This window comes from Schistocerca nitens, chromosome 4 (genome assembly GCF_023898315.1).
Source record: "Schistocerca nitens isolate TAMUIC-IGC-003100 chromosome 4, iqSchNite1.1, whole genome shotgun sequence".
Classification (NCBI taxonomy): Eukaryota; Metazoa; Arthropoda; class Insecta; order Orthoptera; family Acrididae; genus Schistocerca; species Schistocerca nitens.
The window spans coordinates 646,910,075-646,926,107 of NC_064617.1; the positions used below are offsets into that span (position 1 = coordinate 646,910,075).

The following is a 16,033-nucleotide window of genomic DNA, read 5'->3' on the forward strand; positions in this document are numbered from 1 at the left end:
CTGGGTATTTTTTGTTCTTCACATCAGTCTGTTAATTCAAAATACTATTAGGACTGCATTTCAAGCGTGTGCAGCTTCTAAAATATCCATATAATGTTCCTTATCTGCCTTGTGTAATATAGTTATACAGTTTTCCATGTATCAGCAGTAGGTTTGTGCTTCCGGATGTGCTCCAACTGCTGAATGGTTATTTTGACCTGAATGTGTTACTGAACCTTTTTCGCAAGTTTGCTGCCAGTCTATCCTACTTACACTGGTATGTTATGTTTTTATGTTATATTTTCTGAAATGTTCCACACCTATGAGAATCATATTTTTTCGGTCTATGGTGCAAAAACTTAATCTAATATATTATGATCACTGCCCACAGAGATTTTGTGCTGCCAGGCAGCATTGCATGTGGACAATAAGGAAAGTACATAATAAGTAGAGCAGAGACAAGTGACAAATGGGGAACCTTTCTAATGATGACACAGACCACAATGGAGAAATGCACTGATGTAAGAAACTTTAACAAAGGTAAGATTGTTATGGCCTGGCACCTGGGAATGTACACCTCCAAAACAGCAAAGTTGGTAAACTGTATGCATGCTAATGTCATAAGATTCTATGGAAAGTGGTTGAAGCACCGTCAAACCATGAATAGGCAACAAAGTGTTTGGCATAAATGCTCCATCACAGAACATAAAGGCTTCGTCAGTCTGTTCAACAGGATAAATGGTGATCTTTGGCAGATGGGATGAGATAGTAAAATGCTTGTGCACGTAAGTGTTTCTGAGCACACTGTTTGATGCGTATTGTTTAATATTGGGGCTGAACAGCGGAAGTCCCCTTGGTGTTCCCAAGCTGACAAGGACATTATTAAATACGATTGCAATAGGCACTAACTCACTGAAAATGGAAACCTGTTACTTGGTCAAACAAATCATTTCTTGTTACACCATATGGATGCTAGCATCTACATACACTGTAAAACAGTCAAACGGCTGCTTGGACGATACACCACACCTGTGACGAAGGTATGGGTGACATCCACCTGGGCTTTCATGGGTCCTGTGGTAATAACTGGAGGTGCCATGACAGCTGTGGAGATGTGACAATTATTGCGGATCACTAGCATCCCTATATGCTTGATGCCTACTCAATAGTGATGGAATCTTCAAGCAGTATGACTGTCCATGTCACAAGATCATAATAGTGATACACTGGTTTGAGAAGCACGACAGTGAACTCTTGCTAATGCCCAGGCTGGAAAATTTCCCTAATGTGAATTTGTGGGACACACCTGCACCCAGAAACCGTTGGTCCATAATCTCCATGACCTGTATGTCGACACCCAGTGCCATATACATCCCGAAACCTACCCCTGGCTTGCAGAATCCATGTCACATAAAACTACTGCTGTATCGGGCTCTAAATCTGGACCAACACTCTATAAAGAAAGAGGTCATAGTGATTTGACTCATCCTCATATTTGATCACACTGACTATATGGTTTTGTTATATACATGGCTGACCACAGTAATATTTATTTTACTTGAACCTTAAGTTGCCTGGTGATGGCCTACAAAGATGAAACCCAGTTCACAACAAAATATAAATGGGATATAATGGAACATTAATACTGTGTATGTCAGTTTTTAATATGTCTGTGTTCCTCCGAGTACTGACAGAATAACCCATAAATGTTAAGTAGATGGAAATCTTTTAAACAGTGTAAGTCTGTTGCTAATCTCATTGCCTATTTAGAGAGCAACATGTATGCCACTTTTTAAGAAGTTGCCTTATTTTATTGATACTTTAGCAATATATGGTAAAATTGCAATTTTCATTCTCTTTTCGTGTTTTGCATCCACAAAAATTCTCATTATACTGTGTTTTTTTCTTTTATTTTATCTTTCTCTTATTAAGTTTCGGCTGTACCCATCAGTGATCAGTATTTTAGTGAACTGTGCCTCATTGCTCAACAGTATTCTCATTGGTGTGTGGGAGTCACAGTGTGGAATAATGTATGCTTATATTTGGCAGGGTGCTGTGAAGTGCAACAATTTATATATGTTGTGTTGTTACCCAGAAAAATTAAAATGATGTTTTCCCAATGAAGGCAGGTATGTTAACATTTAGAAAACTGGATTCCCAAGCTGCTTCTTTCGACAGTAAATTTCATTTAGGGATGCAAGTTATAAACAGGTGATATAGTTCACTGACCTCACTATCAGTTCCATACAATAGAATCACTGTGTCATCCATTCATATACTGTGTACACTATATTATTTGCCACTTGCTGTTGCTCAATGGAAAATTTAGTCTTAATTGAACCATAATTTTTTTGTAAGATGTAACTAAAAGCAGATACAGGCTTGGACCACAATTTACTGATGAAGCGCAAGCTAATACTTAACAGAATCATCCAGAACAACCAATGTGGAAATAAGTGGAATACTAAAGTACAAATGAATGATGAGATATGTGACGTTCTCTGAGGCTGTAGATACTGCACAGTATGCAGTTCAGTTGAAGAGGATTAGTCATTACTAAAAAGAACAATCACAGAAGCTGGACACCGAAAATGGGTACAAGGAAGGTAACAGGAGAAGAAACCTTGGGTATTAGAAGAAGTACTTCAATTTATCTGTGAAAGAAGTAAGTACAATAATGTTCAGGGAAAAGAAAGAATACAGCAATATAGTTCACACATGACTGAAGTAAAAGGGAAGCCAAGGTAAAATGGCTCCAGACAAAAAGTGAAGAAGTTGAAAAATAAATGGGCACCTGGAGAACTGATTCAGTATCTAGAAAACTCTAAACAACCTCTGATGAAATAAAAACAAAGGGCAGTAAATATTTAGAGTGCAATAGAAATTCCATAGTTCAGCACAAAAGAGAGTCAATAGGTGGAAAAAGTACAGTGAAAGCATTTATGGGGGAGAAGACTTGTCTGATAATGCGATAAGAGGAGGAACATAAATTGATTTTGAAAACTTGGGAGGCACAGTAGTAGTCTGAATTTAACAGAGCTCTATAAGATTTGATATCAATCTGTTTGATGGAATATGAAACATTCTGTCAGAACTTTCAAAACGATTCCAATCAAATGACTTCAAAAATTGTTTGTACATTATAAGAGGCTGGAAAAAAAACCATCAAAGTTTCAGAAAATATCACCTGCATACAAGGTCGACTCAAGAAATTGTGGTTCATTTGTAATTTTGCACCAATGGTGTGTTCGAGTGAAATGTTATTGGCATTCCTGCACACGACTGTGTTTAATGTGTAACTGATGGAAGTTTCATTATTGTATGTCTGTTAGTTACTGTTCAATGCTGTATCAAGTAGAACATTGTGTCACAAAATTTGCGATTTTTTTGAGGAGCAACGCACCTAGATTAAATTTTGCATGAAACTTAAGAAGAGACATAGCAAATGATGCAGGAAGCCTACAGTGATGAGTGTTTCAGCCATACTCAATGTTAAGAATGGTTCACATGGTTTACAAATGGCCGGACCAAAGTTAAAGATGTCCACTGACAATGCTCATGTCAGGAACATTGACAGTGTGCATGCCAATCTAACACTGACTGTCCAAAAGATTGCAGAAGAATGTAACGTTTCAGTTGGATCATGTCATGAAATCCGGCCACAGCATCTTGAAATGCATCATGTTGCCACCAGGTTGGTGCCATGGCTCATGAGTCAAGACCAGAAAGACCTTCGCCTCGCAATCTGTGTAGAGCTTTTGGATCACACAAAAGAGAAGATGTTCCTTAAGAGTATCATAACTGGTGATGAGACGTCTCACTACAGTTACAAAGTTGAAGCCAAGGTTCAATCTTCACACTGGGCTGGGAAATATTCTCCAAGACCAAAAAAGCTCATCAAGTCGTATCAAATGTCAAAATCGTGCTGATAGTTCTCTTTGACTTTGAAGGATTAGTTCATTATGAATTTGTGCCATATGGACATACTGTTAATCGAAGGTGCTATCAAGACATGTTGGGATGCCTGAGAGCAAATGTGAGAAGGAAACAGCCTGAAATGTGGAAAGACAATTCATGGCTCTTGCATCACAATAATGCACCTGCACATTCATTCCTGTAGGTGCATAACTACTGCACAAAAAACAAAATCACTGAGCATCTCATCTTCTGTACTCCCCAGACCTGGCTCCTTCAAACTTTTTTTATATCCAAAGATGAAAACCCCAGTTAAGGATGAAGATTTCCAATGATAAACAAGATTTAAAAAAATTCTCAGATAGCATTTTACACAATCCAGCAAGACCATACCAAGACTGCTTCCAGAAGTGGAAACGGCACTGTGAGGAGAGTATTTCAAAGGAGACCTTGCACAATAAGTAAAAGATACGCATAGTAAAAATTTTGTGGGCAGAGATATGGAATTTTTTTCAATAGACCTTTTGATGGATGAACATCAATAGATGAACATCAACAAAAGCAAAACGAGGATAATGGAATGTAGTCGAATTAAGTCGGGTGATGTTGAGGGTATTAGATTAGGAAATGAGACACTTAAAGTAGTAAACGAGTTTTGCTATTTGGGGAGCAAAATAACTGATGATGGTCGAAGTAGAGAGGATATAAAATGTAGACTGGCAATGGCAAGGAAATCATTTCTGAAGAAGAGAAATTTGTTAACATCGAGTATAGATTTAAGTGTCAGGAAGTCGTTTCTGAAAGTATTTGTATGGAGTGTAGCCATGTATGGAAGTGAAACATGGACGGTAAATAGTTTGGACAAGAAGAGAATAGAAGCTTTCGAAATGTGGTGCTACAGAAGAATGCTGAAGATTAGATGGGTAGATCACATAACTAATGAGGAAGTATTGAATAGGATTGGGGAGAAGAGAAGTTTGTGGCACAACTTGACCAGAAGAAGGGATCGGTTGGTAGGACATGTTCTGAGGCATCAAGGGATCACCAGTTTAGTATTGGAGGGCATCGTGGAGGGTAAAAATCGTAGGGGGAGACCAAGAGATGAATACACTAAGCAGATTCAGAAGGATGTAGGTTGCAGTAGGTACTGGGAGATGAAGCAGCTTGCACAGGATAGAGTAGCATGGAGAACTGCATCAAACCAGTCTCAGGACTGAAGACCACAACAACAACAGACCTTTTGATCCTAAAGACAGAAAGAGCAGACATCACATCTACATCATACTCCACAAGCCACTCAACGGTGTGGGGCAGAGTGTACCTCTGCCACCATTAACTGATGCTCCTACCCTGTTCCACTTGTGAATGGCATGCAGGGGAAATGACTGCTGACAGGCCTCTATGTTAGCTCTAATTTCAAGAATTTTCTCATGGTCATTTAGTGAGATGTAAGAGGAAGTAATATGCTGTCCGACTCTTTCCAGAAAGCGTTCTCTTGCAGTTTCAGTAATAAACCTCTCTGTGATACAGAAGGCCTCTTGAAATGTCTGCAACAGAAGTCTGTTGATATCTCTGTAACACACTCGTACCGATTAACGATCCTGTGATGAAATGCGCCATTCTTTGTTCGATATCCTCTACCTCCTAATAGTTCTGCCTGGTAACAATTCCAATCAAGAATCTGTTGAACAAGTGCCTCATAAGCCACTTCCTTCCCGGATGAGCTACATTTCCTTAAGATTCTTCCTATGAATCTCAATATGGTATCCACTTTTCTTCCTATTTGTTTTATGTGGCCATTCCACTAAAGGTTGCTCTGGATGGCTACTCCTAGATATTTTAAACTAGGTTGTGTTTCCAGCAGTTTGTCATCAACAGTTTAGTTTTACTGTAACGGACTTCTTTTCCTGTGTATGCTCAATATGTTATATTTATTCACATTCAGGGTCAACTGTCAGAGCGTACACCATCATCAATCCTGTGCAAGTAATCCTGCCAATCAATACTGCCTTCTGGTGTTGCTACTTTCTGTGAACAGTCTTCAAGAGCTTTGACACTTTCTACTAGATCATTTATACACACTGTAAATGGTAACAGTCCTATCATATTTCCTTAGTGTACTCTGGAAATTACCTTCAGATCTACCAATTTTATTCCATTAAGGCAAAGGCTTTAATCCAATCGCAAACATTGTCTGATAATCTGTAAAGCTCATTTTTTTCACAAACCTGCAGTGTGGGATGGTGTCAAATGCCTGAAGGCAAGAAACTCAGCATCAACCCGAGCACAGTTGCACGCAGTGTTATGAATCTCATGGAGTAACAGAGTGAGCTGAGTTTCACAAGATCTGTTTGTGGAACTCATGTTGATTTTTATAGAGGATGTGTTTGTTCTCTGAAAACTTCATCACTATTGAGTGTGAAGCATGTTCTAAAATTCTACAACAGAATGATGTCAACAATATAGGTCCATAATTAATGCACCTATCCTACGGCCCTTACTGAGAACAGGAATGACCTGCACTTGTTTACAGTCTCTAGGTACCCTCTATTGCTCTAGTTATCTATAATAAACTGCTACTAGGACTGGTGTAAGTTCTTTCGCATAATCTCTGCACAATGTTACAGGCATATCATCTGGTCCTGATTCCTTGCTGCTATTAAGCAATTCTAGTTGCTTTTCTATTCTGTGATCACCTATCTCAATATCTGCCATTTCGGCCTTCATCCAATAATTGAAAGGAGGGGGATATTATGGTCTTCTGCAATGAAACAATTTCAAAAGCCCAAAATCAGTATTTCAGCCTCCTCCTATTTCTGTGCCAGTATGGCTACTGAGTGACTGAATGGATACGGCTCAACCAAAGATGAAATGATTTCCTGTAGAACAAATATATTCATACGTTATTACAAATTTACAAAAACATTCTTACCTTTCTCACCGCTGGTATTTACTTGAACCATGACTTTCAGCCTGCTATTGTCGTGTAGTTTCTTCCAAGCAGCATCTAAAGCTGATGCCAATTTCTCAGAATGCACTGTTTCTACCATGAACAAACCAGGAGTACTTACAACCTTGTTCACTTTATTTCGTTGCAAGTGACCAATGAAGTGCCAACAAATTTCTGGACATTTTTTGCAAATCTGGAAGGAAATTTGCAGCATTATTTCTCCGTAACTATTTCATTATAAAACAGAAAAACCTAAAAGGAAGAAGCGACATCTGGTATTAGTAGGTTCGGTTACTCTTCTGACTGATACCTGACTTCTCCGTTTCAAGTAATAGTGCTACATAAATTATTTTTAAAAGTTTGAGGAAGCAAAATTTATTTTAACAATATTTCTGCAACTTTTATGAAAAAGAAAACAATAGAAAATCTAACAAGAAACCATGTGCCTAATTAATGACAAAAATACAAATAATTTGGCACTGTAACAAATATTCAAAGTTAACATGTTATTACCCGGCAAGCAAGTACTGTTGTCAGACTGCAATAGCAGTTCTGCATACACCAAGGTGTCAAATCTCCCAAAAATCACTGAGATTCATACTCTATTCAGTCACAGAAGTAATAAAATTCACTACAAACTATGCATTTGGTATGTGTTAATGTACTGCCTGCCTGTATGACACAGGTCTGTGCGTTCATTTATTATCTCTGTTTTAACACCAACACCGCGAATTTCGAACTTATTTCTTCCAAAACTAAAAAGAGTAATCTTATGGTGGGTATTCACTGTTCTTTATACAAGCTGTAAAAAGTAATATAAAATATATTTTCATACAAATGACACAACCAACAAACCCGATAATGAACACTGCATCTTCATCTACATACACTGAACCGCCAGAAAATTACAATCACCTCTCTCACTGCCGGTATGTCCACATTTGGCACGGATAACAATGGCAACGCGTCAAGGCATGGAAGCAAAGAAGCGATGGTAGATCACTGGAGGGAGTTGGTATCACATCTGCACACCCAAGTCACCTAATTCCCATTCATTCGAGACGGGGAGAGGGGGGGGGGGAGGGGGGGGGGCACCACAGGCAATGAGCTCTGACACCACATTCGATCCCGTCCCAGATGTGTTCAATCAGGTTCAGATCTGGCAAGTTGAGGGGACAGGACATCAATTGGAACTCGCCACTGTGTTCCTTAAAGCACTCCATCACACTCCTGGCCTTGTGATAAGGTGCATTATCTTGTTGAAAAAATTCCACTGCTACTGGGAAACATGATTGTCATGAAGGGGTGTACAATACTCCTTGGGCACGACGTTGCCCTGCACGAGCTCTGCTGGACCCATGGATGCCCAGCTGAATGTTCCCCAATGCATAATGGAGCCACCACCAGCTTGTCTCCATCACAAAGTACAGGTGTCAAGGAGCTGTTGCCCTGGAAGACAATGGATTCACACTCTCCCATTGCCATGATGAAGATGGTATCAGGATTCATCAGGCATGCAACACACTGCCACTGTGCCAATGGTGGCAAGCCCATTTCAGTCATAGTTGCTGATATCATGGTGTTAAACACGGGCATGTGCATGGGTCATCAGGTGCAGAGGCCCAGTGTTAGGACGGTTCGGTGCACTGTGTGTTCAGACACATTTGTACTGTGCCCAGCATTAAAGTCTAATTTAGTTCCGGCACAGTTCACCGCCTGTTCTGTTTTACCAGTCTGCACAGCCCATGATGCCCAACATCTGCAATGAGGGCTGGCCACCCATCCCCACAATATCTGGACGTGGTTTCCCCTTGGTTTCGCCATGTGTTGAAGACACTCACCACAGTGCTCCTCGAACACCTGACAAGTCGTGCAGTTTTCGAAATGCCCATGCTGAGTCTCCAGGTCATCACAATCTGCCCTCGGTCAAACTCAGATTGATCGTCTTCCTCGTTCTACCCATGGATTGCAGGCTCACTGATACTACAAGCACCATGTGTGTGTCTGACTAGCAGTCATTCCTCCCTAAGTGACACTGCTATTGACAGGATGGGTTTATATTGATATGTTCTGACTGATCAGTGTATGTACCCTGCAAACCTGTTTATGGCAAGGGGAATCCGATACCATTCTCTTTCTCCTTTACTATAACACTCTTGAGTGATGCTTATTAAGAACAGCTGTTGGTATGCCATGATGTGAGCTCTAATTTCACTAATTTTCCCACATAGCTACTTCACAAGACTTAGGTGCAGGAAGTAATATGTTTTCCTACCCATTCTGAATGTATGCTCTGCAAATTTTATCAGTAAATTTCTCTGTCATACCGAAAACCCCTTGTGTCTGCCTCTTGAGTTTGTTGAGCATCTCTGTAATGCATCAGTATTCACTAAACAATTCCAAGACAAAATGTGTTATTCTTTGTTGGATCTTCTACATCTGCTCTTTTATAGAAATAATTCTGTTGTAGAAACCCAGTCTGGTAAAGGTCCAAAACTGACTAGCACTGAGTCTTACAAATGTTTTGTAAGACACTTCTTTTGTGGACGAATTACATTTCCTAGGTCTAAACGAATGTTCGATCGAAGTCGTCAGATTTGGCCAGTGATGTAATGTTAATGGCTGCTGTCTTGTCACTTTTCCGTACATATATTCACAGTTTTGTTGTTAGTTAGCAAAGCCTACAAGCACAAAGGGGGAGTGGGGAAGGGAAGAAACTAGTTGTGGTGACAGATTGATCTATTGTGTAACCCAAGGAATGGGTTAGGTTGGAAGATGACAATCTGGTTGTGAAGGGGGGGGGAAAAAAAAAGAGAGAGAGAGAGAGAGAGAGAGAGAGAGAGAGAGAGAGAGAAACTGGTTATGGTGGCAGACTGATCTGTTAGTTTGAAATAATTGTCAAAAACATCATGTTACAGTCTCCATAATGCTTGCGTCATTTGTCGGATGTTTCCCATGTCACTGGTCAAAGCTGACAACTTATCTCCTTAACATTCTACCAATGAAACTCAGCCTGGCTTCAAATTCTTCCTTGAATTAGTTTTATGTGGGCACCACACATTGGGTTACTCTGGAAATTTATTGCTAGGTATCATACAATTGCTACTGCTTCCACTAGGTTATTTTATTCGATCGTATGGCTCACATACAGTTTAAAATTACAGGCATATAACATTAGTAATAATATTTGTAACAGGAATAGCAAAATACAAAGCAACATATAAAAACTAACTAAATGTCAATGTCTAGGTTCCTAATCCAGATAGGGGCCATATCATCAGCTTTCATGAGGTTGCTCCTATTCCCCTGGTAGGAATGCAAGGGGCTTTAATGTGCTTTATTGTCTGGTTCAGAGCCCCACAGTCACAAATCAGAGACTCTGTAGCATCCCATCTGTAAAGAGAGTCTGCACATCATACATCCCCAGTGCAAGCTCTGTTCAATTTGATCCACAGATTCCTGTTGAGTTCTGTGCCAACAGTATCACCGTTACACTTTCAGAACAACGCTCTTCAGGATTTTCAAGCTGCCAGCTCTGGTCCCACAGATCTCTCACCCCGGTATTTCTGGCACCTAGCTGTTCTGCTTACTGTAATGGTGGGCTGCTTGAATGGAGCCTATTTTGTTGTAAACTTGATGTCTTCCTGTATGGGTAATTCCAGGTTCTCCTGCAGCTTGTGGTATTCCCTAACCAAGGCATAACTTCTGCAGATTGCGGGTGGATTGATGTTGCTCAGCTGAGGAAGCCTAATAAATCTGTGTTGGCTGGACTGCCCCAGTTACAACCGAGGTTGAAATTCAACAGTAAGGCACCTCTTTGCCCCGTTAGATGTGATGTCATATTTATTTACTGCACATTCAGACTTAATTGGCAGTTCCTGCACCAATAATGGTTTATTTACATCGCAAACATACTTTGCAAACCCCCAATGAAGTGCACAGCAGACTGTAGTTCCCACTGTAACAGTTGCTAGGGCTTCTTACCATTCCTTTCACTTCATGGATCTCAGAAAGAATAATAATTTAAATTTCACTTTGTGCACTCTAATCTAATCTTGTCTGATAATTCCTAAAGGAGTCATAGGCTGCGGGTTCTTGTACATTTAAAGTTGGATCTAGAAAATTTCTAACTAGACTTTCACATAATGATGTGTGTCTATCTTCAAGTGTGTGCCAATCCAGTTATTTCAGCACCCCTGTTATGCTCTATTTCAGCATATCCATGGGCCAAGCAAACTTTTAACCATTTGTGTACATTCAAGGGCCCCTTTGGTCCTGTATGGTAGGGGGGGGGGGGGGGGCACACACTTACGCAATATTATAAGATGGATCACAAGAGTGTTCGGTAAGCCATCTCCTTTGCAGACTGACTTCATTTCCCTAGTATTCTACAAAAGAACCGTAGTCTGCTACTTGCTTTACTTCTAACTGAACCTACGTTATTGTACCACTCCATATCCCTACAAACTGATACACCCAGAATTCAATATAAGTACTGCTAAATACTCTAATGAATGCTGAAGGATTTTTATTGAACTACTTAAGGCTGACAGGTGAGATTCGACATGGATAGTCTTGTTCTCACTTATCTCAACCACACAATTACCAACACTATCACAGAATTTATCTGTGTCACACACTGCACTATAATAGTGTCAAAAACGGAAAAAAGGTGGATGAGGCGTGGGAGCACTAACCACATATTAGAAAATGAGTAGTGGGGAGGGGGGAGTAGGCGCATACTAACTAATAAAGAGTTAAAAAATTTAAGGTACGGTAGGTAATCCTGTGCATAAACTGGATATGGATACTGCAACAGTAACCTATTATTTTAAAACTCCTCGTTTATTCAGTACTTACATCAGGATCATTCCCCTTTTCAATCAATTCTTGTACATAATTCTCTCCAAAATTACGTTGGCCATTTTCGTAAGCTGCTATTACCAATTCCTTCGGCTTAGTCTTGCTGACAGCCACTAATCTTGGTTCGTGGGTTCTGTACTCCTACGAAATTTGATATACTTTACAAAACATTACGATACGTGATACAAGCTAAAACAGTAATTCTGCATCGTACTTACTGGTGGTCTACGTTCAGCTGCGGCTCTGACTTTATTAAGGATCACACCCAAGTTCTTGGCAATTTCTAGTTCTCCCATTACTGTGCGTATCATTGGAAATTCTAGAACACTACCATATGTTGCATGTATAGAACGATACAAATCCAAAAAAAAAAAAAAAAAAATATCTCTGCGAGACGATACCACGTGATTTTTTTCCCCACTGTCTTTAATACCTAAACGCTGTTAATAGACACATGTCGCTGCTCTACTCGTTGATGAATATTGCTCGTATCATCTAGTACAAGTACCCACATTCTTACTGCCACAGAAGATTCATGAAAGTGAGTGGTGGCATCCCAGCATCTGCACCCTTCTTGAAACCTAGGTAAAGAACTGTCGGTATAAAACCAATATGGAAAATACACTTTGCTGTATCAATGATAATTGTTAAACGTTTTTTTGTTTCTGGATTCATTTTAACCATTTTAACTTAATATGTGTGCCCTACACGCAGTTTCACACTTGCTGTCTCAGACACACGGTAAACCAGTATTACTGTGGTCACTGGTCAGTGGTGTGTACGCCGCTTACAGTACTACATTTTCCAAAGATATGTAAACGTATTACTCATAATTACTGTCGTTTAAAGCAAGTACTCTGCTTGAGTACTCTGCGTTATGTACAACGAAAAGGGTATTTTAAGCACCCGCAGAAAGTTTTTTTTATACAAAGTACAAAAAGAAAAAAAGCTATAAAAAAATTCACTTCATAGATGCTACTTTAAATACTATCACGTGGTAGACAAATGATAATAGTAAGATCATATAGCGGGAAAAGTGATTTAATTGTTGTAATGATTCTAGCTGTAAATCGGCGGCTATTTTTAGAGTATAAAGAATAGAAAGAAAGAAGAATTGGAGAATACGCTTGCTTTTAGCATCGTATGTGATTTAAGTCTTTTCGGTAAGCTGTCACCTTTTACCACTATTACACAACTGGAATGAAAATTTAGATTTTTCTCTTATTCATGACATTTAGTAATATCCGTGGCAAGTGTTGCAAAGTTGTGAGCAATCCTATAGGATTTGAGATTTTAAAAATGTGTTTAATACGAGCATGCCAATGTGAGTTTATTCTCCACCAAGTATATGCCATGTAACAGTGATGTAGACCTATTTGATTGTCTTAAAAACCTTTCAGCTTGATGCACTTTCATTATATGTTCATAACGTTTCGCGTTGTTAAGATTCTGTAATGAGAGGACTTGTTAAAACATCAGAATCTGAATTTTATATGGGAGGAGCTAGATATAAGCCCTCGTCTTTAAAGTCCTGATTAGCTTCTCTCTCTCTCTCTCTCTCTCTCTCTCTCTCTCTCTCTCTCTATATATATATATATATATATATGTGTGTGTGTGTGTAGAAAAACTATGGAGAATGGGGGACGGAAATTGTTGGTGGCACAAATGTAATAGAAAGGCTGTTGGCAATAGTCTGACAGTACTTGCCCACATGGGCAGAAATGCCATCAATGGCAGTGTGATGTCATGCACAATTGAGTATTTTAGATCGACTTTGTGTATTATGAGGAGCACTTAAAGCTGAGGATGGGGAGAGTGGTTGGCAGATGGTTGTTTCCAAATTTCATGTAAATATTCAGAATACAATGGATTATATTACATATCTGTAAGATCCCCTGATGTTGAATTCATCCAGTCTTCTAGTCACTCAGGAGAGTGATTTTTGTGGTAGTAAAAGAATGAATATAGACTAGTTCCATGAATAGTTGCTACCATGTTACACATGTTTGGATGAAAACAGTTTTTGTGCGGAGAAGACCATAGCAAGATCAGCAATTAAAGAGAGCAGGCAGGAGACTTTAAATCACAGAGTTTGTAAATACCTGCGCTCAATCTGGGAGACAGACATGACATTGACAATAGACTGAAAGGCACTTATGCAGTTTAGCAGGTACGGAAAAAATTTTTCATTTTTTTTCAAAATTTGATCTGACTCATCATCATGTGTCGTTATGCGGTGGGGGGAGTCTGCAGTGCCCCCCCCCCCCATCCCCCCACAGGCTTCATTAGTGTCAAATCAATATTTTCGAATCATAGGCGGCCGCTGCCGCGGCCGCATTCCAAAAAAAAAAAAAAAACTCCCAACCTAACCTCAAGTGGGCTACGCTACAGATCAATATGTTCATCAAATTGCTTCATATTACGTATACATGTTCTTTAAACAAGAGTACATCAAACCATGTATTAGGTTTTCGAAATTTCGATATTTCATTTTTTTGCCATGTTGGACTTAGAAAAGTTGCGTTTAGATTAAGCGACAAAAGTTAAAGTTCTTAAAACAATTTTTTTGATGTAAATAATTGACTGGGGCGAAAATAAATATCGTATTCGTAATCAGCGTATCACATTTGACTATAATCGATCAAATTTTGAAAAAAAAATGAAAAATTTTTTCCATACCTGCTAAACTGCATAAGTGCCGACTGAAAGACATCAGGGTTTAGTCTCATGTGTGACGGATATCCTCCTTGAATCTTTAAATTTGACCAAGTCCCCTACCTCCTGAGTATTTCTTACCTTGTTTTATTATTGTTGGTCCAGCTGGTGTCTATTACATTTTTACCCATCTCACTTTTACTATTACAAATCACCTGGCTAGAAGGTTTTGTTCACTCCTTAAGAGGACTGGTCTGTGAATACCAGGGGAAATCTTGAGAAAATTGTCAGTTTTCTAATCAGCATAACTCAAAGAATGAGATTTGTAAGCACATATAATGCTTACCATCGTTTAAGGCATCTTTTGGGAACATTTTTGTATATGAACCTCAGCTTTAGCTGTTCCACCTCTTTTAATTGTATTTTTTTGGTGCAAGTGAAATAGACCATGTTAATTATTTATGCACATCATAGGTACACGTTACTGAAAATACAAAGTAGAAGGTTTATTTTTTTCTTGTAAGTTCTTTGCCATATTATCTACAAAGCAGAGTGTTGAAAAAATAGTACTGTATAAATAGTGGTACAAAAAAAATTGTAAGTATGATTATCAAAAATTTTGGAAATTAATTCTGGGTTTTTCCTTCAAAAAACATTTTATTTTCAAAGTTAAGTCACAAGAGTAGTCTACTTTTTAATCATGCATGTTTTAAGACAGTATACAGAATTTCAGCCGCCTGTCTTTTATAGTATTTAGCCAAAGTGTACCAGAACATGAAATAATTTAACTTTCGGGAAATTCAAGTTAAAGTTAAAACTTGTGTTTGTTATTAAACTTGCATGACACTAATGCATCCCAGTTCCATATTCATCTTGTTCCCTGTGTTTTTCTTCCTCCCTTCTCTTTTTCACACTTCTTATTCTTGCTTCTTTGGTGGCTTTCAACAATGATTTTTCTGCTTCAAAGAATCTCCTTCAGTCAATGGCTATTGGAGCTCTATGCATATTTAGTCCACCAGGCACTCCCATCATATCAACGACCCGTAGCCCTTCTGCATAGATGAAAGCCCCAGCAGGCCTACATGATGCCACACCAAACAGATGACAGATACACCCCACAAATAAAGATGCCACACCTCCTAACCAGATGTTTCCTCTCCCGTAACACACACAGAAGACAAACAACGGAAGGATAGTAGTTAAGGAGAAGTGGGTAGGAGGCACTCCCATCAGTTCCATAACATTAAGCCTTTATATTGCACCATCATTGAAACATGGAACAGCATCTAGCACTCCTATTTTCAGAGTATTTTGTCCTATTAGAACAGTTTTTGGTACCCGTTCCCATATACAGTTTTTGAAACTTTCATTTGGATTTTGAGTCCTACCATGTAAACATTTCTCTAATAACATTGTGTCACTAAGATCCCTATATATAGGTTTTATAACTTCCTTTATAGCAGATGGCAAAGAATGTTTATGGTTGTAGGTCTCACCTTGAGTAACAGCCCTCTGGTAGCCACCCCATGAATCACTGCCAGGTGAGCAGAGTGCATGACAGGGTTGTCATCTGTGGAGGATTTATGAAAGAACGTAGCCCATACTGCCTTTTTCATTCTCTCAAGGTCATTTTTATTTTGTCTTACGGCTTGTCCATAATAATACTGCAAC

General features: G+C 39.1%; 2 protein-coding genes across 4 annotated transcripts in view; one reads left to right on the forward strand and one right to left on the reverse strand.

Annotated features, from left to right (window-relative positions):
• Window positions 1-12,223, reverse strand: part of LOC126251525 (pyridoxal phosphate homeostasis protein) — a 73,572-nt gene extending 61,349 nt beyond the window's left edge. For all 3 annotated transcript variants that reach the window (XM_049952016.1, XM_049952015.1, XM_049952014.1), the window contains exons 1-3: window positions 11,926-12,223; window positions 11,705-11,848; window positions 6,827-7,037 (exon numbers count right to left, since the gene is read on the reverse strand). In XM_049952016.1, coding sequence (XP_049807973.1) covers window positions 6,827-7,037; window positions 11,705-11,848; window positions 11,926-12,018 — 448 coding nt within the window. In that variant the 5' untranslated portion in view covers window positions 12,019-12,223. The remainder of the gene's footprint in view (window positions 1-6,826; window positions 7,038-11,704; window positions 11,849-11,925) is intronic.
• Window positions 12,224-12,715: 492 nt separating this feature from the next.
• The window catches only part of LOC126251523 (glycerol-3-phosphate acyltransferase 1, mitochondrial), a 386,686-nt gene continuing 383,368 nt past the window's right edge, over window positions 12,716-16,033 (forward strand). Inside the window, exon 1 of the mRNA XM_049952007.1 lies at window positions 12,716-12,870. The gene's annotated coding sequence lies outside the window, so the exon portion shown is untranslated. The remainder of the gene's footprint in view (window positions 12,871-16,033) is intronic.